Source organism: Simochromis diagramma, unplaced genomic scaffold (assembly GCF_900408965.1).
Source record: "Simochromis diagramma unplaced genomic scaffold, fSimDia1.1 OVJJ01000205.1, whole genome shotgun sequence".
Lineage (NCBI taxonomy): Eukaryota > Metazoa > Chordata > Actinopteri > Cichliformes > Cichlidae > Simochromis > Simochromis diagramma.
Genome location: NW_024386782.1, coordinates 17,873,477 through 17,899,057, shown reverse-complemented (window position 1 = coordinate 17,899,057; position 25,581 = coordinate 17,873,477). Strand labels below are relative to the sequence as shown.

At 41.6% G+C, this 25,581-nt stretch overlaps 2 protein-coding genes across 5 annotated transcripts in view; one reads left to right on the top strand and one right to left on the bottom strand.

Annotated features, from left to right (window-relative positions):
* Positions 1-5,914, top strand: part of LOC120727872 (amyloid beta A4 precursor protein-binding family B member 1-interacting protein-like) — a 16,322-nt gene extending 10,408 nt beyond the window's left edge. Inside the window, exons 10-13 of the mRNA XM_040022454.1 lie at positions 747-857; positions 2,194-2,292; positions 2,560-2,644; positions 4,292-5,914. Of these exons, the coding sequence (XP_039878388.1) occupies positions 747-857; positions 2,194-2,292; positions 2,560-2,644; positions 4,292-4,422 (426 nt within the window). The 3' untranslated portion in view covers positions 4,423-5,914. The remainder of the gene's footprint in view (positions 1-746; positions 858-2,193; positions 2,293-2,559; positions 2,645-4,291) is intronic.
* Positions 4,685-25,581, bottom strand: LOC120727871 (abl interactor 1-like). Of its 4 annotated transcripts, XM_040022449.1 has the most exons (11): positions 25,330-25,581; positions 20,694-20,861; positions 16,551-16,727; positions 13,649-13,663; positions 13,067-13,170; positions 12,690-12,830; positions 11,868-11,968; positions 11,248-11,463; positions 9,607-9,696; positions 7,307-7,492; positions 4,685-7,225 (listed from the first exon to the last, which is right to left on the bottom strand). In XM_040022449.1, exons 1-11 carry the CDS (start codon positions 25,444-25,446, stop codon positions 7,050-7,052), a joined length of 1,491 nt encoding a protein of 496 aa, XP_039878383.1. In that variant the 5' UTR covers positions 25,447-25,581; the 3' UTR covers positions 4,685-7,049. The 4 variants fall into 4 exon arrangements, with proteins under 4 accessions (XP_039878383.1, XP_039878385.1, XP_039878384.1 ...); XM_040022451.1 differs by lacking the exon at positions 9,607-9,696; XM_040022450.1 differs by lacking the exon at positions 13,649-13,663 and having other exon boundaries at positions 25,330-25,580.

The following is a 25,581-nucleotide window of genomic DNA, read 5'->3' as shown; positions in this document are numbered from 1 at the left end:
TAAAGCATGAGAGCAGCCAATAAACAACAATCCAAGAATATTTCGCCTGCGTGTGAAGTGCATAATGGCATCCATCTGAGCGGTCAAGCATCACAGAGCTGGAAAGACACGAGGAAGAGCTGGAGAAATGAAGATGGACAATTTGAATTGCTGCCTCGCCGACGCTAAAGGGAAACATGTCGTCTTTGTCACTAAAACGGAGAAGACAAACACCGCCCGTCCAGGCTTGACACCAAAAATGATCCGAGTGAAAGAATTCGCAACACTGTGCGAGGCAGATGTGCAAATCACAGACATATAAGGAATCATTTAAGGAGACATGGATGGAGCAGACGTGTGTGTCTTATGTGTCTACATGAGAATAAGAGCAAAAAGAAGAAGTAAAGTATGGCACCGTCATCCGTTGGTCATCTACAGATAAAAAGAAGTGAGACTTTGAAGTTTCAGCTGAAGATCAACATCTTTTGACATGTGTGAACATGATGTGTTGAACATTGAAATTAAAAAAAAGGGAGATTAACAGAGATTAACAGTATAATTTCCATGGTACTGAGCGTGAGTGTGAACTCGTGGATTTGCATCAAAGGCCATCTGCCTTGATTTTAATACCTACCACAAGCGCTGCTAAACAATGAGACAAAATCACAAACATTTTGTTATTTTATAAGGAAGCCAATGTCTGAGCTTTTGTTCTATGTATCTGTCTGCCATAGAGTCATAATATCCTGTTGTTTTCTATATTCCAGTCGTCCACTGATCTCGCCTGCTTTGTCCATTTTGAAAAAATCAACATCTATATGACCAAGAACTACAAACAGAAGTACAGAGCTCCCACCAACTTCTGCTTCATGCTAAAGGTCAGCTCAGCAGCTTGAATCTTAAAGTGGCGATGGCATCAAGAAGCCCTTTATGCAACTTTCCTATTTCTTCACGCTTCTTTCTGATCATAGGCTGATGTTGCAATCACACAACAACAAAACCGCTGTAAACAAGATCAGCTGTTTACTCGGGACCCTTCTTTGTAAAGTCACAGTGTAAGGACACTTGCATACTTATAAGAAAAATTACCTGAGTTACCATTTTTAAGTCTGAGATGCATCCATTCTCATTAGTTCAAGTAGTCTGATCTGTTTTAAGCACTCTGAAGGCTTCCTGAACATGCAAGAATAAAACAGACCAGTGACCAGAAGTGCAGAGTGCAACAAGAAGATTGTGGTTTGGTTTTTATCACTTATTTTAATTCAGTTCGGGGGCAGGCCTAAACATGGAGTGGTGCAAAGTGCAGACCTGAGGTAGTACTATTTGAAGGCCATGTAAGTTTATATCTGAGAGCTACTCAGCTGTAGTTTAAGACTCATACTGACTCATATTGTTCTCCATTATCATGTGTTTCAAATATCACACCAACCAAAGTGACCGCAGTTAAATGATACCGGATGCACTCAGCATACAGCTGCACTCCAGCACAACAGATCAAGATGGCTTTTTTCAGATGATGCAGTTAAGTGAGGAAGTGGTACTAGAAAAACAAAACCTCAATTGGTTTTGCCCATACTGACCAGTGGGTGCAACCTAGTTTCCTGTTTTTGGGGTCGTTTCTCAGTATGTTAAACAGATTCTTCTCAGCTGTAAGAATTTGACCAGACAATCACGTGCACTCTGGAGATGTAGTGTTAGTCACGCGTAAGATTTCCACAATGACAGTGGCAGAGCAATGATTTAACCCTTCAGTGCTTATTCACGGCCCACTCTGTAGTTACAGTTTGGCATGGCCTGCCCTCTGCTGGATGCTTTTGTGGATTACAAATATATATTTTTACAGAAGCACCAAAATCTAGCATTTAATTTAATATAAATGAGACCCACTTCCCTACCCGTGGAAAACAGTGGGACATTTTCTGTGTGTCGCTGAAAGACATCTTGAGTAAATGATGTCAGCGTGATGTCACAGGATTTGTAACTGTGAGCTTAAATGTGCAGGTTTGGAAAGATGTTGGCTTTTCCCAGGTTGCTAAAAGAATTAGACTTATGGGTAACGTAGGATGCAGCGTTTTAGAGGCTTCTGATACCAGAAAGCATACCTGTTGACCATTTCTTTCTCTTTTCTCCCCATCAATGAAGTGGACTGTGATACTAAATGACTGGCCGTCCTCTTTGGCATAAAAGCTTTCTTTGTTGTCACTCTTTTCCCAGCACCCATGCATCCAGAAAGACTCTCCCTACATCAAGTTACTTTGCTGTGATGATGAAAAAACACTGGTGCTTTGGGTCAACTCCATCAGAATAGCCAAGGTCAGATTCAGCCCAACTGTAGCACAGCTCGCTTTGCCATACACAGTGAAATTAAAAACCCGGCTCGTGTTCAAACGGTCCACTCGTTCAGGTTGATGGATGGAGTCTACACCTTTTAGAAACTACTTTTTGGTGTGTCATGTAATTATGTGACTCCAGAAATGTCTGCCACGGCGTGAATGAATGGACAGTGCAAACACAGCCCTCTTTTATACATATAGAAGATATATGTATATATATGTCACTGTGTCCTCTGTGTGTGTTCAGTATGGAACTGCCCTGTATAAAAACTACCAGGCAGCGATGAAGAGAGCTTCTCCTACGAAAACCCTTCAGTCTGCTGCATATAAAGGTAAGTTTCAGTGTCTGTACTAAGATATAACTATGTTAGAATAATGGACATGCTGATCCTCCTTAATGTTACTTGCCCTTAGAATTGCATGCAGATATATTGACATGCAAGTTTCCAGAAGTATTATAACAATCTGTGTACTATGAGTGAAAACGGTTCTTTGTGTGCTAAAATAAGGCAACTGGAAATCGTTAAGCTTGTGAAGACATTCATCCTCACATCCTTCTGCAATTTTAAAAACAAAACATGGATAGGTGTTTAAACCCTAGTGGGGGTCGTCCTCTTTGGTGGTGGTCGCTAACCTTCTAATAATCATGTACATCATCACATGAGCCATGGTGTGTAAAATGGCTTGGGTCATTACTATCACATCAGGTTAAGAATGAAACCACGGTGAGACTTTGCCCCACCCTATTGAACTCAGAACCTTCTTGCTGTGAGGCAACAGTGCTAACCACAGTGCCACCGTGCTGCCCAAAGCCCCAAATATTTGCTTATTTTACGTTGAGTGATGAAATTTTAAATTAAAATTGTTTAGCTTAAACTATTTCTCCATGTACAGTTATGAACCCATTCCCATAGTTACTTTTGCTTTACTTTACTCTTGTGTGGCCACAGATCATTAATCTCTTCGTATCCCTCCCGACTGATTTATCTCTAAGTTTCCTTTTTTGGAAATATTCTTGTCACTACTGATGCAGCGAGTTGGTGTTTGCAGCCCATTCATGTTGCACTGGTGGAACAGCTCCTCCAGGATGGCACATCCATGTTTGGCATCACTAGAAGGTTTGTTATGTCTGTCAGTACGGTCTCAAGAGTGGTGGCGAGATACTAGGAGACAGCCTATTACATAAAAAGAGTTGGACAGGGCCATAGAAGGCCAGCACGACCAGTATCTGCTCCTCTGTGGATAGAGGAACATAAAATGACGTCCAACAGCCTACCGTTTGTGTTTCTGACCAAATTGTTAGAATCCCACTTTGTGATGGTGTCATGAGGACCCCACATCATTTAGTAGGACCTGTACTCACAGCCCAGGACTGTGCAGCTTGACTGCCAGAAAACACCAGAACTGGCAGGTCCACCACTGGCACTCTGTCGTCTTTACAAATGAAAGCAGGTTCATGTCACAGGCATCAAATAGTCAGATTTTATGCTGCCTTCAACATTATTCAGTGTGCCAGTTTGGCAGTGTCATGTTGAATGATGAATACCACCCTGACTGTTGTGAACTGGGATGAATTCGTCCAGCCTATCATTAGACATTATGTTCATGCTGTGAGGACTGGGTTTCTCCTGTTTCCGGGCAGTAGCCAGCCTCATGCAGCCCCAGTGTGTAAGCAGTGCCTGGATGTCGAAGGCGCTGATTGCCCATTGACTGGCCCTCACCTTCACCAGAGTTGAATCCAACTTTGGTGAATCCAACACTGCCAAACAGCGACTTGTCCAGGAGCTCAGTGATATCCTGATCCATGTCTGTGAAGAGATCCAGCAGGACACGATCCGATTTCTGACCAGAAGCCCAGAGGCTGTTGGGACTGGATGCAGCTACACAGGGGCACCAGTTGGATCAGACTGTGATAAAGTCCTGAATATTTGAATCTGAAACTTAAGACTTCTTAATTTCATTCTTATGTGTCTTTACAGAAAAATCCAGTGGTCACACCCCTGAGGCGGGTCTATCAGCACCCAAAACCGCAAACCATACTGAAGACTACGAATATGAGCCACCACCCGACTTCATCCCTCCTCCCCCTCCAGAACGTACATCCTTTTGAGACTTTGTGTACATCGCGAATTAATCTCAGATAGCCTTGATTTAGCCAGTTTCTCCTAAAATAAGGCTGCAGTTACACATAAACACATAGCAGTGGTAAGATATAAGCGCATGTTTTGAAAGTTATTTATTCACAAATCTATATTTATTTGTGGTTTTTATTTGGGGGCACAAACATACAGTAGACAGCATGTTTACAGTATGCTGCAGATTGTTTCCATCTTTTGAGACAGCTCATTGGCACAAAACTCACAGTGCTGTCATTTGTTTCATCGAGCTGTTTATTACAAAAAAGGCTGTACATAAATTTCAATGAACACATCCTATGTACAAACTGAGAGGAGAAGACAAATATCGCATTCTGCTCCAATGAACATTAAAGTTTCGGATGTTTTTTTGTTTTTCTTTTCATTTCCACAAATGATCATAAGAAAACGCACATCAAAGAAAGGCGCCTTGACCTGTGATGCCCTGAAATGCTAGAGACGTTAAGTGGTAAACATTACAAAGTTTTGCACATCGGTGGTTGTCTCATGATTACTCTATGAAAAAAGTAAGTATAAATAAATCATTTACATAAAACTGCTATCGAATCCTTCCTCAGCAGTCTCACACATAAAAAGAAGCTGAATGCAGAGCTAGAAATACATCAGGTAGAAAACGTCCTCACAAAACAAAATGACCTCATGATGGAATAAATACAATCAAGAAAGGGATGTAGTGGCGAATCATTCACTGTAATGACGTTTAGATACTTCCATGCTTTATGAATACTGTCGATATGAATGAGTCATATTCTGCCTAAAAACCTTGAAAATGTTCCCTTTCAAAATAAAAGTTGAATGCCCCTATTATTCTAAAGTACACGTGATTATGTTCATATGACTTGTTACAAACATATATTCTGAGACAGGCATTATATTGAATGATATTTGAGAGCGAGTTTGCACCAACAATCACTCCGCCAGAACAGGCATCTTATTTCGTAGGACAAATCGGAACTTTTAAGACCTAAAGATTGAGATTCCTTCCTTCACTGCAGGTAGCGGGTGTCATTCGTGTGTAGCACAGAACGGACAAAAAGACATAAAGCGACTCCAGCTGAAGCACATCACCATCGCCGAGTCACCTACATTCACTACAAACACAAAAGTGGCCGAGGATTACAATCAAAACGATCGAAAACGACACTAAAAGTCCTTTGTTACATTTCTGTGTGGGAGGAGTCTTGGACTTGAGGTTGTTTGGGTTGGTGATTATGGTTATTAAGCACCAATGTAAAGCACCGCACCAGCAACCACTGAAAGAACAAACAAAGCCTAAAGGTTAGTTGATACTTTGGAGATGGCAACGCTTGTGTTTGTGATAAAAGCCATGATGGAAATAAAAGTCATCACAGTTACCGCTAACTAATCAGTGCACAATGGAAACAACATGAAAAAAAAAACAAGAAAGCCACACGACTTAGTCCTTCCTCTGCTTCGCGTCACGAAGCAGCAAGCACGTGAGCGCTCTGCTACAGTAGCTGGACAGCATCGACAAATACAGTGATGGCGATCAAGACGATATAGTTGTGACCTAACGTAGAAAAATAAATGCCTGTACACAACCACTTTGCCTGAATCACGTTAAAATGGCACTGTGGGTGATGAATAAAATTAATTTTCAAGTAAAAATAAAGTAAAAAGTAAAGTAAAAAATTCTCAAAACATCCACTCTTGGCACCACGCCCTTCCCCCCACCCACTGACGCTGATGGAAACACTGGTGAAACACACTGACAAATGTACTGTACTGGCAGCTTCTCACATTACAGTTTATATACAAGTTAGAGAACAGAAAGAGACTCCATCAGAAAGAAGAAACTCTTTTCTTTTTTTTTGCGATCAGTCTATACACTCACTTCAACCCCCGCCCCTTTTTTAACAGCAGAGAGCATACTGAATACACAGCTCCATCTGGCCATTATCCTCCTTAATATATTTTTTAAACACCTTGTGTGATTTGGACGTCAACGGCACATTCAGCTGTGTCCTAATGCACTTGATGACGTTCGTTTGTCCTTTTCAGGTCTCTGATAATGTAAGATCGTTGTTTTTCAAAAGGAAGGAAAGAGCTGGTCTGATGGTCTACAGTACAAATAAACGAGAAGGAAAAAGTGTGCAGCACTTTACCGTAAAGCGGTTACACTGTCTCGGTAAAACTGTAGCAGTGCGTCCCTTTCTGGATCTACTGCATACTCGGAAAAAGCAACACTACATCTAGATTTACTCTGTATCCACTGAAGTTGTTATTGATGTACGTCATTTTGTCGTGAGGCAAAATGTTGCTGTTTGATGAGCCCTACCATGTGACAGTGGTGGAAAAAAAAGGCCTTTACTTCCAGACACAGGCCTTGCAAAGCTTCAACACCCTCCTACTTTGTGCGGCATCTTATTTATGTATTTATTTTTTTAATAGGGCAGATCAAACCCTTTCCTCTCCCCACAAAAGAAGAAAACTACTTATTAATTCACCATGGCACTTCATTCCAAACTGTATGAACTGCTATCGCTGCGCCGCATACGTCTGTACATCTTCACGGATTACCTCTGCAGCGCCATCACGAGTGGGTTTTTGTTTGTTTTCTTTAGTCAGCATAGTGCATGATCGACTCAACATAGTTTCCAGGGAAGAGTCCAGTGACGCCGTTGCAGACGCCTTCGAACCAGCCATCGTCGTTCTTCTTGATTATGTAGATGATGGCCCCTTCCATGAAGGACAGCTCGTCCTCCTTGTCCTTGGAGTAGTCGTAAATGGCCACAACTGTGGAAAATGAAAAAAACAGTAAAATGGCTCATTGCACTGGTGAAAGTCTAAATACAATGACTAACTCGGGGTACTAACCTTTCTCTAAGTAATTCTTGGGAGCCCACTGGGGGTCTCCATCAGCATAGGGATCGTTGTAGTGAACCACTGCGGCCTCCTCTTCCTCGTAGTCTACAGGTGGAGGCGGAGGAGGGGGAGCTGGCTCTTCAAAGACACCAATGTCCTCTGGGGGAGGTGGAGGAGGTGGGGCTGGGCTGTCTGTTACTAAAGCACGGCAGGAAGCAGAGGTGATAAGGCATTAAAGAAATAATGAGGAAGGAGTGTGTTCAGATCTCTCAGTCTGGGGATATTTCAAAATGTTCTCTTGCACTGTGATAGTGTTCACCTTTCAAAATCCTATATCTTTTTTCAACATGTTACTGTTATGGCCTGGTCAGGTCAGAGAGACTAGTGTGCACCATGCACCGTTTCTTATATTTATTTTAACATATATAATTATCAAGCAACTATGATCTAAATCATTCCAAGTCTTCTAACTGTGTACACACATTAAATGTTCAGTGATTTAACTGCTCACTAGAGGGCAGCTGTGGGTCCCTTTAGTTTTTAATTGGACACTGATCCTGCAGCATCAGTTAATACTAGCACTGATCCAAGTCCCCGTGGCACTCATTTACTTACTAATCATTTATTATTATTATAAACTTCCTATCAATGAAACATCAATACATCTTCTGCACTACAAGTGGCTGTTTACAGTTCCCGAAATATTCAGTTAACATTATAAAACAGTCACTCTGTATCACTTCTGTAAACGTGAAATCTCTCAGAGGATGCTAAACTTTCCTGGACACAGTTGTCCTCAGTAGCCGTTGCAGTCTTTCTATTTATTACTTCTAGTACTACAACTACCAGCCATGTTCTTCAGTTTATCCTGTAGTTGTTTAAGTAACGGTGGCGCTTAATCACACCTGAATGTGTTTTCTTCTTTCTTTAAATGACAGGATTCATTTAGTAGCTGTGTTATGCAACACGTACTGTAACACTGTATGATTTGCATTTTTAAATTCGTCCAGTGAGAAGTGAAAAGCGGCACTTCTCAAGCGCATACTTCACAAGAATACGACGTGATAAAATGGGTGGATTGGTGTGATTTTGAAAGCCCCGACTTTTTTCAGTCTTTTAACCAAATAAGTTCTCGTGCTACGAGAGTCCTCTTGGAGCAGGTCTCCCTGCAGCTTTGTAGTCTCGAGCCCAGTGATTAAAGAGAAACTGCACATCTGATCTAATTCATAAGCTTGCTCTTGAATTAAAGAACTGGCACAGGGGACTGAAATTAATGCAACTCTCCAATCTGCCTGCATAACCTTTTTTACAACAGGTCCAACAGCTCACTTTGGAGCTGTTAACAGCTGAAAACGCTTCGCTATAAAACAACAGCTGACTTTGGTTTTATTTCCCCTTGTATAAACACCACATACATTAGGCTTTTAGTAACGCAATATACTTCAGGCAAAGACAGAGCAAGACCATTCCCATTAAAAAAACATTAAAAGGCACTTGTACTGGTCCCCGTTTCTTTGTTTTTTTCCTAGTATTAAAGTGCTTCTCTTTGTGGCATTTTCTCACGAGAACTCACTCGTTAAACATCAGTATTTTCTGTGAGGTGACCTCTTTTTAGCAGCAGACCTTTTCTTTGTTTAGTCAAAGTGATTAGTGTTCAGACTAACCAATCAGCTCTTCTTCCACATGCACATTAATCCCTGTTGCTGGTGGTGGAAATATAAAACGTGCCGCTTCCTGTGCACCAGAAAAACAAGAGAAAAGCCACCAGCTGATTTAGCAATAATTATTAGTTTAAGGCCAGTTTAAAAAGTGCAAACTACACACACTAACTCCATTGTTCATGTCGTTCCATGACTCATGCAGAATTGTTCTTCGGTTCATTGAACTAGGGAGACACAGATAGTTTGATCTCTGCGTCTTTGCAGACAAGCGGCTGGTGAATCAGGACGCAGCAGCGGGTCACATTTTCTCTCCTCAGTGGACTGAGAGCTTTCAGTGATCTATCACCATGGCAACAGACAGACATCTGAGGGTGCTCCACCCTCAGCCGTGCATCCAGCGCGATAAGGTAGTGTGAGTGTAGCAGTGTGTGGGTCCTGAAATGTGCTCAGAGCCCTGTGTAGTGCACTGGTGACGTTGCGTAAATTTTGTGCATGCTGTTTTGTTCATGCCAGGTTTTTGGAAAAGGACATGAGGTTCATACCTGTGACTTTTGCACATGGCTGTGTTTGTACAGTCTACATTTCTAACTTTAACGGTACATGCAGGTATACCACAAAAGTGTATGTTTCTGTCTGCTTTCTACTACTTACTGCTCTCCTGCATTCTGGCCACGAAGCCGGTCAGGGGGATCTGTGGGGTCAGCTGGACCACAGGAGGAGGAGGCGGAGGAGCCACAGACACTGGAGCCACAACAATCAGGCAGAAGGAGCAGCCGAGAGACAGAGAGCAACGGAGGTGTTTGGACAGGAAGAAAGACAGAAGACACAGAAAAAAGAGCAAAAGGGCATCACAGAGAAGAGAAAATCCAAATTGAGCATGTAAAAGAGGGGAGGGGAGACGACAAAAAGCTTGTGAGCAAGCAAAAATAGCACACAAAGCATTGCTGAGCAACTCGTTTGAAAACTTCCAATCAGTGTTCTTTTGTGCTGCGTTTTTCAAGCTGGGCCGAACAGGCCTTCATCTAATCTCAGCCTGAGAATCTACCTCATCAGCATCTGTTTTAAAAATCAAACGCAAAAGCTGCAGCGTTTTCAACGCGGTGAAAGAACTGCAAAGCACGACGCAGACCCAGAAACATGACAGCTACAGCTGCAAGATAACGCTTCAGGAAGACAGATACGGCTTCTCAAAGAATTTGCAGGAATCTCACTAGAGCAGTATTTTTGGATGCAGTTCAGCATTTTGGCTCACCTACACCCTTCACTTAAAAAACCTGTACCAACATAACCTGCATACATTCCCCTTAAAAATCCATCTTTTTGCTGCACTGTCTCATCGTAAGATTAACCCTACAGACAAACAGAAAAACACAGCTGTCCTCACTCAAAGACATGATGTCACACACAGGCATGCCAGGTCTGACTCATAAATCACATGTATCGGGAGGGCGTCTGTAACCTTGCTGAAGTAATGTCCTAATATTCCATCGTGCTTTCACATCTATCCACAGCTACACCCTGTGAGATCAATGAGCTCCATCGTGTAATGAAACAGCTTTTTGTGCTGTTAAACCTCTGTAACATCCACCACGTGTCCAAACGTACCTTTTAGCTTCATAAAATTATAACAACTACACAGCAGACATCATCAAGATTATGCAATGTCTCAGTTAAAGCCTGTGGCTAACCAGGCTCAGTGTCATTGTCTCTCTCTCGCTTCTCGACAAGACAGACAGCCTCCTCCTTCTGTATTCTGTGCCAAGAAAGACAGTTTGTCCTTTGAGAGGAGCCATTAGAGGAGAATGGCTCAGAGAGAAGCCTGCCAAAATAAATTCTCCTCATTTGACAGAAAATATGCATTATGTCCTGGGTTTTCCCTCGTCTTGCAGCTGCGAGCATTTTCTACCCTGAAATGCCTTCTGCCTGCTCACCGGTCTCCCTGAACAAGAACCTTCCTCCAGCTGACTAAAATAATAATGTCATAACTCAATTAGAAAAGCTAATGTAACACTCCGCGTAGCAGGGCAGAGGTGGGGAGGATTCAACAACCCCGACTTCTGTTATTACACTTCATCATTCATTTTCATTAGCCCCTGAAAAGGCTAGCCCGCATAGCTGTTAGACGAAGAGGACCAAACGCAGAAGTATGAGTGGCCAAATTCTAAATGCGTATTTCATTATATTAGGACAGGATGTGAACTTCTTGCTCCCAAACCTATTTGTGCAGATTATCTCTAAACACCAAGTGCTTCAGGAGTCCTTTGACAAATACCTGGGTTAAAACTACATTACCTGGGTTCTGAGGGTATGTTGGGCCTCCGTTAAGATGGGGCTGCTGGGAGGAGACGGAGGGTGCGCGGCGATACGTGCCAGTGGCCGACACCATGGAGGCTGAGGAGGTGGTGGAAGAGTTGTGACGGGAGATCTGGCGGGAGATGGTGCCAAACTGGGACATGGGGATGGGACCCAAGCCGGGGCCCTGGGGCACAGAGGCCGACGATGGGGCCACTACAAGAGAGGAGAGCTGGTGTGAGCAGCATTTATATTCAATTTACTTTATTGAACACACCACTACACTTGCTCTCTCTGTGCCCAGTGTCCCAGATTTCCTTCTTGCCTTGGTCAAAATTTCCTGCATAGCAGTTTCTTTACTATATATTTAATACTGGTTTGAGCAAAAGGTCAAAAACATGGTTATGAAATATACATTTTCAGTAAGGCTATATGCCTGCGGCACTTTTTCCATTATTATAATGTGACAGAATACACAAGAGTAAATCTACATCCTGTCAGTTTTCTAAAAAAACAAAAAAAAATCTATCCCAACTTCTATTCCAGATTTAAAGCAAAACTTTGCTCAGTTTAGAGTCACATGCAGGAGACGAGGAGACACAGCAGCGCTGGGAACTCACCTTGCCCCATACTGGGAGGAGAGGGTGTGGGAACTGCTAGAGGGACACCGACTCCACTGCCTCCACTGTTCTCCCTCCCACCACTGCCACCACTGCTGCCACTGCACGGAGAGCAAGGGGAGAGTTCGTGGCAATCAGTAGAAATGTGTGAGACAAACTTAATTACATAACAAAGTTTGACATCCTATCATTAGTCTCTCATATGTCACTCTGTCTGCAACAATGTGCCCATCACTATGGCAACCAATATCGATTTCTGCGAAGAAGTTGCGGCGCACGTAGAAGAGAAGTTTATGTAGAAAAAAAGGAAGAGATCCAAAGGTCAAAAACACAGACTGAAGGAATTAATAAAGAAATGTAAATATCTCATTTTTTAAAAGTCTTATCTGCTGATTCCTATTTTACTAATAATTTTTTACATTTTTTTGTAACCAGACATTTCAATTTGAAAAAACACTGGTGTTTCCCTAGTGTCAGGAAGGTTATCTGATGTAAAAAGCAGCATTTTTAAATAAGAAAACACTAATCAGCCCTTTCACATTGTCTTCATATCTGCACCAGGTTAGAGGGCCTCGTCAGTCTCACTCAAAAAAGTTACAAGCTCCCCATTCCTACAGAAAACAAACTGCAGCATGTCCCACTTTATCTAACACATTTTAAATGCTCTGGTCATTTCTTTACATTATTGTTTACATCGGCTTATTTCACTCCTCTCAAGTGGTTTAAATGCATATACTTAACATTTGTGCCCCATTTACCTGTAGTTCAGCTGTAACGTGGTAAACAGCAATCGAAAACAAAGTTTAAATGGATCTGTGCTACCTGTGTGTCCTGGGTCTCTGATTGAGAGACGCTGTGCGCGCGGGGCTGTGCTGGCTCCCGAGTCGGGCCGGGCTCGTCATGTAGTCATTTGGCACCACTGGGGGCTTCACAGGCTCCAGTGTTTTGTAGGGAGTGTTACGTCTGGAGTCAGGTGAACACAGGAAAGAGGAAAGTAGAGTTTGTTTTCAGTTTCATGAAAGTAATAGAATCAAATAAAGAATAGGGAAACTTTAAACATTTGAACTGTTTGCTAAAATATATCTCTGCATTCATAACCTACTGTGTGTTTCACTGGTTTGGCAGGAAGCCCCAGTTTAACAGAGACCAGATGGGACCACAACCTCTTACACCACGCAAGTTAAACTGTAGGTTCTTACCCAAGGGTACCACGACCAGCCATGGGAGGGCTTGGAGGCTTCTGTGAAGGTGGGTTGGTCCTTGAAAGGGTCCCCCCTCGTCCCGCCGCATTGTTCCCATGTTGCTAGACAAAAAAGAGCAAGTTAAAAGCCTGTTTTTCTGTAACGTAGCGATTTTCCTACCAATGAACCTGACTCTCAGGAGTCATTTCAACGATGATGAACAAGCAAACTCGGATGAGGTTCACCTGTACTGTATGAATGGAGAAAACACAAAGCACCAGTATGAAGGTGTCTATTGTCTTACATAAAGAGTGTATGATTAATAGTAATAGATGGATGAAGAGATTGTAAATCTAATTATACAACATACACATGAAATATCTTATTATATATACACTGATCCTGCTTTATTGGACTGCCTTTGCACCAAATCCGATTAGTTTCTTACTGTAAAAAAAGGTGTAACTGATTAAAGGTGCACATCCTTCTATGCGTCTCAAAGGTAGAAAGACATGTTTCATGGCTTCATGTGCACCTTGATAATGTGGCTCTGAACATCAATTTATGGACAATAAGAGGAGAAACACAAGCATCTCTTACCTTGGCCTTAAGCCACTGAGTGCAAGCAGGCAGAAAGAGAAGACAAAAAACAAGCTCATTGGTTAAAGACTGGTAACAGTAACTTTGTACCCACACTACATGATGCTGACAGAGAATCAAGAAGAAAAAAGGAAGGCAGTGTATTGGTATATTTATAATTTATTGGTGTATTTATAATAATATAAAACTGAGGAAAAAGGCAACTTTAAACATTAATACATTTAATGTTTATCTGATTATTATATATTATTATTGCTAGCCTTTAATGTCAGTTACTCCTATGTTCACTTGAACACCTGCCTGCAGTAGAAGTCACACCAAATAACCCAATTTAGGTTTTAACCAACACAGAGGAAGAGCTCGCTTCCTTTTGGTCCACTTTGTACACAAACATTTGAAAAAAAAAAGGACATGGAAACACTGTTTATGTTTTGTTTTGTTCCCTCTATGTCTGTATCTGGATCTGTGTTACAGACTGTAATCAGGATAAGAGTCACTTTAGTGTCTAGTCACTACGAATAACGAGGAGCGGCTGAGCTACATGCTTTAAGTGTCGTACCAGGAAAATAAAAAATTGGGTAGTAAAGTGGTGTGAGGTCATAAATAACAACAGAGTCTCTGAGTGGCTGTAATGTGGCTAAAACTATCACCATGGTAACTGCCAGAAAATGCCAAAAAAAAAGCCATTACGGTGAGGGGTTGAACACAGTCGTCCACACATGCATGAATGGGTCTTTCCAAGTTCGAGACTGATTTCCCATCTATCCGTGGATAAATTCCCCTGGACGTGGGGGAGAAAAGGGATGGGGGTGGATGAGTGCTCCTCAAAAGCTTGAGGGAATCCACCTCAGCCAAGAGGAAATGGGCTGTGAGGATAGAGCGCTAATAAGCTGCTAATATTTCCCAGCACGGCAGGAACACAGCCCAGACTCATAAATGCAGGAAAGCAAAATTACAAACATACCCACACACCTGCATTAATATACCTCTGAATATAGTGTATTTCTATGTGGCGGCTGTAACAGTAGTGAATAGGGGTCGAAACTATATCACAATATCTCAAAGAAATCTGCAATAATGAGTTTTCTGACTTCATAGAAAAAAAATTAGTGAGCAGTGTCTTTTATCAGTGATTGGAGTTGGAGATACAAACAAAATCAAGTCCATTTTCCTTCTTTTCTAATGAGCTACTGTCACTGAATAACTACTTTAATTTGAAGTCTAAATCTAAATATAGCGACAAGGTGCCATGAGCAACAGCATACTGCTAGGAGCAGTGGTACCATTAAAATCTTGATATCCTTTCTTGATATCCAATGACATTCATCCTTATAGTACAATAATAGTGACACAGTGACTAAGCATAAGTCAAATATAAGAAGAAAACTAACCTGGATAATGTTTCCCTGCTTAACACGTTAAGAAAAAGTCAATTAACTTTGAAACTTCAGCAGTCACCAAATAAAATCCCACCAAAAAATTTAATCTAACTCTCGCACACTGACTTGCTTGCTGTTATATTTCACAAACACCTGATTGTAGTTTAATACATGTACAGCAAAATGATGTGCAGGGGATACTGTGCAAGTCTTTCTCTGACACACCTATGGCACATTCAGGTGTGCAGATATTTAGTCGGGCCACACATATTGAAAAATGTCTGGGATGCTGTCTCTTGGGTCGAGCTTTTTGAGCAGTTCACAGATTTATATATGTGTGCATGAGAAACAAACTGTATACATTCTCGTTTGCACAAATGCACATTCATAAGCGCCTTTACATACATACACAAGTAGCCAGGAAGAGAATTAAAAAGGAGCCAGCAGCCAGAGAGCTTTGAATCCAAAAATGCATTTCACAAGCCCAAACTGATTATCTAAACCTATTTAAAATAAGTCAACTTCATTACATTCATAATGCTCATCCAAATGTAGACTCGCGTCTTAGAAGCACGAACTGCTGTTTCCTTTTGCAGATTTCCAGATGGACAAAAAAAGAAAAGATTGCAGATTTTCTTGCATCTACAATGTGCTGATTTCTGCAGAGATCTGTCATTTCTATCATTCCTGAATGATGCTCAATTTGCATAGTGGGCCATGCCAAATCCGTCTCAGTGTGAGCCAGCTCTCAAAGGAGGAAACACTAGCTTTTGAATTTGAATCAGCGGATGTTTGAAAATCAGCGGACAGCCACTATCTCAACAGAGACAGACCAGGGGAAAGGGATACAGAGGCCAACTGACACACACGCACTATGGAAATTTATGACACAAGCAATCAGTGCGTATAACTGTGTGTGCACGCTGACACAAGCACAGACACACAGTCTTGTGAAATAGAGGAAAAGAGGGGCGAGGAGAGGATGGATCATGGGGAGAGAGAATAAAAAAACTGAAGAATGAGGCGGAAGAAAGACTGAAAGATTTTTACTTTTTTTTTACAATTTGAAGAGAGTGTGATGGTGTGAGTAACACTTGGCTATGATAGTTCCCTCAAAAACACACACACAGTCGATTAATAACTAGCAGCTTGGGTAATTGTTACCGGGCATGAAAAACTCTTGCCTGTGCAGCTATTCTTGGATGGGCTGAAGTGTTTCCGTGCTTAATCAACTAAAAGGCCAGCGTATTGATCAGCTCGCAGCCTGGGTGGGAGTGTGTGAATGAATTATGAATGCAGACAGTGAGGATGCTCACATGCAAGTACCAGGTGTAAACTTGACTAAGTATGTGTATTCCTCTCTGGCAAAATTGATTACTGGGAGAAAACACGGCAATTTATCAAAGTAATGGACAGATGCAACAGTTTGGTAGTAATTATGGTGGAATAGTGCAGAGACGACTTTACTCTTACTCCTTGTTAGAAGGCTTTTATTTTAACACAATGAAGAATATTTTCCTTACCTTGACGCCGTGTCCTACATCATCCAGCAGCGTGTAGTCGATAGGCTTTCGAATGTAGCGCACCGGCCGCTCCATGTTGCCCGGAGCGATGATCTTGTGGGTACGAGAGGTGTTTTTGTTTGTGGTCAGGATGCCGATTTCTCGGCGGGCCACCTTCTCCTTATGGATGTCCACGGTCTGTTTGAGGAAAATATAATATAATATGGTCACTTCCTGTTTTCTAAGGTGGGCCTGTAAATTTGCTTTTAATGTAGGGAGGTGATACGGCACGTAACTGAACGCTAAAACCATGTGCTTTTATTCTTTCATATTTATTTATACTATGATGAAATTATGTTGATGTGCCCAAGTACACATCAACAAGTGGATGAGCTGGCGATCAAACCACCAACCTTCGCCCAAAGCGAAGGCTCGTTTTAACTTCTGAGCCATCATACTGCACTGCAGTGAAAACTGTTGTTGACAACAATTTAATTGAATACAATTACACTTAATTTGAAGCTGATTTTCAAAGAGAATATGTGTAAATGAAATACGTGAGAACTACTGTTATTTGACAGCTTCTAGCTCTGTTGTGTGAGCTGTTCACAACCAATTTTTTGGCTACTGTGCACAGAGTAATCTATATTTAAAACTGTTACACCATCACCAGCTTCTATTGCTTAATACAGTTTCAACCAGCATTCAAAAGCTGCAAAGTGTAGTTGTACAAAAAAAAAGTCAGCATCTGTTTACAGCAATTCAGTAACAACAATGTTACAACAATTGTTATTTATATATATAAATATATATATATATAGAGAGAGAGAGAGAGAGAGAGAGAGAGCACTAGGGGCGGTGGCTCCCAAGCTAGGCAAGAAGCTCCAGCAGATCCCGGGAACAACAACAGATCTCTGTCCAAAAGAGCGCAGCCCTAGGAACAGCTAAGATACTGCGCAGGACCCTCAAGCTCCCAGGCCTCTGGTAGAGGACCCGAGCTTGAAGGATAGACCGGGGTGAGAGGGGAATTTATATATTATATATACATATACATATATATATATATATATATATATGTATTTATGTATACATTGCAAATGGACACAAAGAAATATACTATAAGAATAACATGTGTTTTAGAGCTTCGTTTAATTATCTTTAAACATTTTTCCAACCAAGAGACTCAAAATCTGAGAAGAACTGTCAAGTTGTGCTACCCTCTCACTGTGTCTCAGATGAAGTCTCTGAGCTCTATCATCTATTTATCTGAATGTGTGTGTGTGTGTGTGTGTGTGTGTGTGTGTGTGTGTGTGTGTGTGTGTGTGTGTGTGTGTGTGTGTGTGTGTGTGTGTGTGTGTGTGTGTGTGTGATATTGTAGGCTCTTTCTTTAGGAGAGGAAACTGAAGTGACACGCCCAGCTTCAGCTGGGAAGTTACAAAAAAGACCTGCCCATTTCCTGCCAGTAACAGGCGAGCTGAGGTGCAGTGTAGATTAGAGAGAGTGAAAAAAACAGAAGGACAGAGAGGCACAGAAATGAGAGAGAGGCACACAAGACAGAGGCACTAGACACTAGAAGCTGATTCTGGGGCGTTTACAGTAATTAAAAAGACATTGAGAAGAGAAGAAAATGGTGAAATAGAAAAGGAAACTTCACTTTAGAGCTACTTTCCTCTGTATGCATTTCCTCTGTGTGTACATTGCTAAATGCGTCGAGACATAACTGTTATCTAATGAGTGACGACAGCAATGTCTGCCCTTCATGATCTTTTGCGATCTCATTTTCTTTTGTAATCTCTTTAATAAACATCTGCCTGTCTGCTCAACCCTGTGGAGTGTGTTTTTGACAACAGATGGTACAGATGGTAACTCTCACTGCCAGAGCTATACAGTGGTGTCATTCTATTAAATCTGTTCTTAAGCAGATGATCATTCTCTGCAGAGCAACTGAGCGAGCTGAAATGTCTGCACCAAGTATGGTTTTAAGACATGTAAACGATGAATTTATATGTCAATGATTTCATGTATAGTTTGATATTAACTAAATCCAAACAACTAATACTGTTGATGCTATATTTTACGGTAAAGAGGCGTCCATAAACGTGTCGCCACAATCTTTTGAATTTACACTGCAATATAGAGTAATGCGAAGTTGATCCTGCGCTTAAGAGGATTGGACCAACTGAAATGGAGCTGAAAAAGGCACAAGTGGGTCATTGAGCTGATGGATGACAATTTCGGGGAATGAACTGAGAGATAAATCAGAAAGAAAAGACAGAGTGAAAATGGAAAAGAAACCAAAGTGTAGAGTTTCAGATCTCCAACAAAATCAAAAGGAAGCATGTCCATTTTTAGCCATAACCATTTAATTTAGGTTCTAATTCAGATTTCTCCTTTGATTAGACATGCTGCTGCTTTGCATTTTAGGGATTAGCCTGTACTGTATATTTCTGCCAAAGACTTTTCTGCTGAGGCCTTTTAAATCAGACATGGGTTTGGCAGCAGCGTTTGCCTACCTTTCTTTCTAGAATGATAAATTGATAAACTGCCACAGCAAAGCAAAGTTAAATATTCATTTTGTGTAGAGAGAAAAGCCATTATGGGGTATATGTAAAGTTAATGATCTTTTCCTGAACTTTTAAACGATTCAAGCAGATTTAAAGCCATCTGTGTTTTCAGGGGCATGCATTTTTTTTTTCACCCCATCACTGAGTTTATGAGACTGGTTTTGTTTGCTTCTTTACTTGTGGTTAAATTTTGCATTTCCATTTTGCATGAAAAAATTATCAGAGGTGTGGCGTGCCCCACCCTGGAGGAAATTAACCTTTGGAGCCGATTCATACACTGATCTGAATCAAGACATTTTTGGAAGGATTCTTTATCGTTGCAAAAAAACATTGTGCCATATCTTCATGAATATATATCAAACCGAAAGAATAAAAATTGGGAAACACTGTTTTGGTGAAAGTATTCCAAACTGACCTAGATCCAGATGTTCTTCTGGAGCCACGGACTCAATTCATGCATGGTGTCGAATAAATGCAGCCATGGAGAAGGCATGCAGTATTATGGACTGCTATTAGATTTTCACGCACGCGAGGCAGCTTGCATGAACTAAAAAAGACATAACCGGTTAGCTTGTTCATAAGATGCTGTTGTGGTTTCCTGTCTAAGAATCTTTTTGAAGCTGTCTTGATTGCCTGTAAATCAAATTACAGAATTTAAATTAAAAACCTAATTCTCTGAAATGTATAGCACAAGCTTGCTTTGATGGTGTTGTGAAAAAGGGCAGATATGTTCGCAGAATGCCATGTAACAGAATAAAAAGCATGGCCTCACTTTGCTTTTACAGCTTCAGCAGTACAGAAAGAAAAATATGTGACTACTAGAATCAATCTAGTGGTGAAACGAGTGTTTTTCTAGCTATGAAACGACAAAAAAGGCTGCAGTGAAACATTGTGGCCAGACTAAAGCTGATAGAAGTCGCTTCTCAGTTACGATCAGGTGAACGTACTGACTCAACAGTTTCTCTTCTGTGCTGCTGCACGTCAAGGGTGCCATTGGGTGTGAAGCAGAAACATCAAGTAGGGGAAGTAAAGCTCTACTGAGCACCTTTAAAGGATTGAGAATAGTGTTTAGTTGTCCGCTGTGAGATTGCACCTGACTGCTACCGCTCCGCAGTTTGCAGAGTAAAGTGGGAGCTGAAAATGCAAGCTAGAGTGCTGGCGTCAGGGTTTCACTTCATTCTGACAGGCTTAATGAAGCGCACAGGGAGGGGACGGGACATTCAATGGCTGACAGGCAGGGTGGCCGCATGAAGCGCACACAGAGGAACAGAGACGGAGAGAGAGAGGACTGCTGATGAAGCAAGCGGGACTGATGAGGGACTGTGGAGGATTGGCAGCTCCAGCATGATCCATGCCCCCGCCATATCTGTCAGTCTTTATAATACATGAATGTGCCATTGTGCAGTTTGGTATTATGACACTGAATAATAGCAGACTGTGGCATTTTACTGTACTTGAATAACTTTTATCTAGAGAGGAAAAACCTATCTTTGTTCATTTGATGGATAAAGCAGCGATTAGACTGCTAAAATCAGAGTTGACCTTCTTGGCTGAGGATTCAAATCCCATGCACAAATACCGAATCTGTTGCGGTGCGTACCTGGGAGATGTGGTTGATGGACGATTCCATGCGTCGTAGTTGCGAGGCTTGAATATCCAGCAGCTGCAGCACATTGTTTGCTAAGGCATTGATCTGGTAGGCCACGCTGGCCAGAGACTGAGTGGTGTAGGCTTTGGTCTCCTCCAGGGCCTTCTTCTTGTCTTGAGCCTGGCAGGGAGAGGGAGAAGAACAAACTGATGTGAAAAACAAGTCAGTGGAAATGTGTGTGGGTGGAAGAAATGGAGAATTTGGCAGAAGAAAGTAAGGTGTAAGGTCCATAAAAGCAAGACAAAATGCTGTACTGTAATTGTTCCTCTCCTATCAGTTGTGTGAGCTGCAGAGTGAGAGGGCAGTTTTCTACAGGGAATAGTATTTGACATCCTCTCTTTGCTGTTTTTAAACTGCAAAGCCATGTTACGATCTGAAGGGAAGTGAAGGAGAAAAGTTTGTGATTCTGTGAAGCAAAGGCTTTGTGGACTACTACACAGCCTGAAATTGGGACAATGTCCGAACAACTCCGACGGGCAACATGGGACAGGTGCACAGTGGGATTCGAGCCCAGAAAACAGGAATGCCAGGACATTTCCCAAATCTCCACCCGGCTGTGCAAACCATCTGCTTCTGGATGCCTTTAAATAGCAATGTGACTGAACGGACATATTTATAGTTTGGAAACAAAACGGGAGAATGCAGCCACACATTGAAGCACTCCAACAGCGAACTACCACAGAAAGACTACAACTTACAACTACTACACAATCTACACCTGACTTATAAACAATATATCGTTCTGCTTCTGTAATGTGTACGAAAACAGAAATGTGACACTTAAGATTGCCTCAGGTCATGATCTTCATGATTAAGCTCCACCTGTCCTAGCAGACTACAAGAATGCCAACGAATGTTTTAATCAATTATCATTAATTATTAGATCATGATAATCAATCTTTTGATTTGCTGACATTGATATTCTGTCCAACCCCTATTTACAAACTGTGCCTACAGGGTCACACATTCACTGATGCCACTGTGATGACCTAATGTCCTGCCACCATGCAACAGTTTCACCAAAAGCTGTGTTTTAGATCAGGGTGCCTGCACCTGTTTCCGGACTGCTGATTGGCTAAACTTATCATGATAAGCAAATGTTTTTCAAATGTTGAAGTCTCACCTTATAGTTTTTTAAATGAAGAGTTCATAAGCATTCAGGCCAATTCACTGCTGTGTTGTATGCTGTACAGCTACTATATACATCAGTTATCACATGCAAGCTGTTTCCACACCACCACGTGTTGACGTGTGTTTGGTAGCAAGAGGTTAAACACCTACACCATGACAGCACTTTTGAACATGACCACCAAACCACCTGCTCTGTGACCCACTGCGAGTTTAGCACAGAAACTGGTTTTCATACCTTAGGTTGGGAAAGGCTGACTTACATAACTCACTGGATGACTACTGAAAGACCTCACAGAGCTATTAACACACAACATGTGAAGCAATGCTAGGACAGTGCTTGGATACGTAGTGATTCTTGCATGAGCTTAACACGAGCACAAAGAGGTTTAAAACTAGTACTGCACGGAAACACACACATCTCCCTTATACACATTGTCCACTCTCTTTGGGATTTCGTATTAAGTTTACAAAAGGCTTTTTGTAGAGGCTCTAATTGGAATTCCTTTTTTGGTATGTAGAAGACTCCTATCTAAACAATGCGGTAAAATAAAGCAAATTCAGTGAAATACAATACCGAGACAAGAATATCCTCAGGAGTTATGAACAAAAAACACTATGAGTCAGAGGGGTATCGAGTGAGTTGTAGTTTGGGGGGGTTGGCAGGCCTAACATTCTTATATTACAGAAGGGTGAAATGAGTAATATGTGTGGTTACGCATACACAAACGATACACTGAAGCAAAACTAAGAACATAAATGTTCAGAACAACTTACACACCAGTGGGTTTGTAAAAAGCAGAACAATTTCACTGCGAGAGATGCTATTTTAATACACAAAGACCTTAGAAAGTTACTAAAAAAAAACTGAGTCCTGCTTTCTTGTCTTCAGTTTGGTGTGTGACACTTTTTCAAACAGCTTCTGATCTAAGAATAAAACTTGTGTCTTTTTCCTGCAGCCTGCCTGGGTAGATTTACATATCATGGCATGCAGTTTGTTTTTTTACACAGCGTCATCATTTCAGGTGACTGTGTGAGTTTATGAACGCAGTTTTAAAAACTGTCCACATGGGATTATGCAGAGCTACTGTATCCAAGCTGATAACGTGGTTTGACAACTTGGGAGCAAAAGGCAGAAGACATTAGCATTTTCCGTATTTGATTTTTACCCAGCACAATATAAGGATAAGCTACGTTGGCCTACATAATACTCTCAATCCCCTTCATTCCCTGTTGTGTTTGTCAAGTGTGTTTACATGCACGCAGGATCTGAGCTAATGTTTTTAACGTCCCTAAAGAAATCATTATTCGGGAAAAGCCACACACATGCGAGCATTTTCATATTCCAGCCATGATGTAGGAAATAAACCAAGCAGCAGCCCTGGGCTTTCAAACTCAGCAGTGAAAGGGAATCAAACTAGCACACAATCATTTTCAAACATTTTCAAATACATATAGATATATGCTTAAGATATTTTTCTGCAATTAAGGCCTGATAAAAATGTGGAACTTATATGACACTTCAAATCTCTTGATGCACAGAGTTATTCTTTAGTGCCTTTGTCTCATTCACCTACACATAAATGATTCATGGAGATAGTAAATCTTATCTGGGTGACACCAGCTGGCTCCAAAAAAACATCCCTGTGTTTTCTGCAGATGACTCACAAAATATGATTACATGGTTTATTATTGGCTTCATGTGGTGCTGGGATTTTGACAGGAGCAACATTCAGTAGTGCTAAGAACAGACACTGCATTAAAAACAGGTGTGCCACAAAACACTTTGTTCCTCACTGTCCACTACAAATACATATGTTTCATTAATCAAAAATAAATAAAAAGGGATTCCTTTTTTGTTTTGTTTTTAGATGGATGGATGAACAGGGATTTGCATTTTTGATGAGCTCATATGTGAAGTACCTTTATATTCCACAACCTAAATAAATTTGAAACGACACCATGACAATTGGTTTTTCATTTCCTTTAGTTTATCAGTATCAAAAGAATCAATCTGATGTGACAGTCTTTTTGCTATTATTATTTATTGAGTGCTCCAAATTCCTGTTTCACAACATATGACACCTGGTCTGTAAACTAAAGCCTCTAAGCTCCTGCTTCTTAAAGCAGCTAAGTTTGCCACCAGGTGCATGCCATTTCCTCTCAAACCGTCCAACTGATCTGCAGAATAATAGCTTCCTGCATGATCTAGCTCTGAAAGTGTTGCCTCACAACACCGTGTAAGCCCATCAGTAGGAAACGTGCATTCAAGCAGTCTAACCTACATTGCATTTTTGATGACAACCGGGGTAAAGTGATCTGATGTGCTTTTACTGTGGGCTTTCTCGGCAGCACGGTGACGAAGAAATTGCCAAGCTGGAGCGCAGTTTCTGATTCAAAGTGGTCTTCTGTTCACACCAGACCATTGAAGCCACTGATGGGCTTTGATGTCAGCTCCCAGTATTCCTCACATTTACTCAATGCACTCTGTGGGAGACTAACAACTGAGGTTTATTGTTAATACCTCATTTAGCCAGGTGCCCCAATGCTTTACTGATTTTTTGACTTAATATTTAGTGAATATAAGCACAAAAAACCAAGCTGGCACACCTTTCATTAACCTGCACCATGCATGCAGTCACAGGCATTATAAGATCCACACACACATTCTCTGGGGCCACGTTTTGCAGTAGACCGTTATATCAGGATCGTTACACATTTATAGACTTGGACGAATTGCATGTAAAGTCTTTAGCACTTGGTTTACTTTGTGATGTATGAACTGGCAACAAAGCTCACAGATGAGAAATGCCTTTAAATCCAGTGCTTAATGGCTAAAGGGAAGGGCTAAATCGTGAATATGCCACAGTTTTAGTGAGTTTCTAGTGAATAAATGTGTTATAATAATCGCTCTGTGACCGTATTACATTTTCAAAAATATACATACAATTGTTAGCTTTTGTATTTTAAACGACTAAAGGGAAGGCTCGAGCCTTTTTTTCGTTTTATAATACTGTTATGCCGTTTTCACGTGCGGTGAGCGTGCGGTTTTAGTCACGTAGGGAGGAAAAAAGAAGGAAAAAAATCGGTTTTGAGATTAGCCTCCTTCACAGGTACCTACCACAGAATGCAGTCAGTGACAACCTACTTAGTCATAACAACGACACACCCTCTAAAAGCCCCCAGCAGCTCTCAGCTCACCGAGGAAACCCTTTAAAAAACAGAAACCAGAGGGATAACGAAACACAGCCATGCCCGACATGGCACCGAGCGGCCGCTTAAACCAGCGTACCGGGAGAAAAGAGCACTCGGTGTAGCTAGCGATTTGATAGTCGCTTTCGTTCCGACCAGCATTTCCTGCCCCTGTGGTTTCACTCACTCCCACTACAACACCGCAGACACGACGGTGATAAACCAGTAAATTCACCATATGCAAAGGCGGTTTTTAGGCGTTTCTTACCTGAACATAATTGTTTTCACAGTATTCCGCTACCCGGGACAGGTTCTGGTAGCTTTCCACAAGCGCTCTTTTACCGGCAGGGATTTCCTCCTCTAATAGCATTTGTAGCTCTGCCATCTTACATCCCTTTGCATTTCTCTCCTGCCTGTCCTTTTTCTCAGCGAGGCGAGGCGGTGATGCTGTGCTGTGTTGCTGAGAAAGGGGCTCCCCCGCCTGGCATTGTGGGGCCGCTGGCCTGCGATTCACAACAGC

What these genes read in the sequence shown, in the direction of transcription:
- LOC120727871 (XM_040022449.1), bottom strand. Translation starts at nt 25,446, where the DNA reads ATGGCAGAGCTACAAATGCTATTAGAGGAGGAAATCCCTGCCGGTAAA. An exon ending in GTGAAAACAATTATGTTCAG is followed by an intron (nt 20,862 to 25,329) that starts GTAAGAAACGCC and finishes TCTCCCTGCCAG; the next exon opens with GCTCAAGACAAGAAGAAGGC. An exon ending in CCATCAACCACATCTCCCAG is followed by an intron (nt 16,728 to 20,693) that starts GTACGCACCGCA and finishes TTCCTCAAACAG; the next exon opens with ACCGTGGACATCCATAAGGA.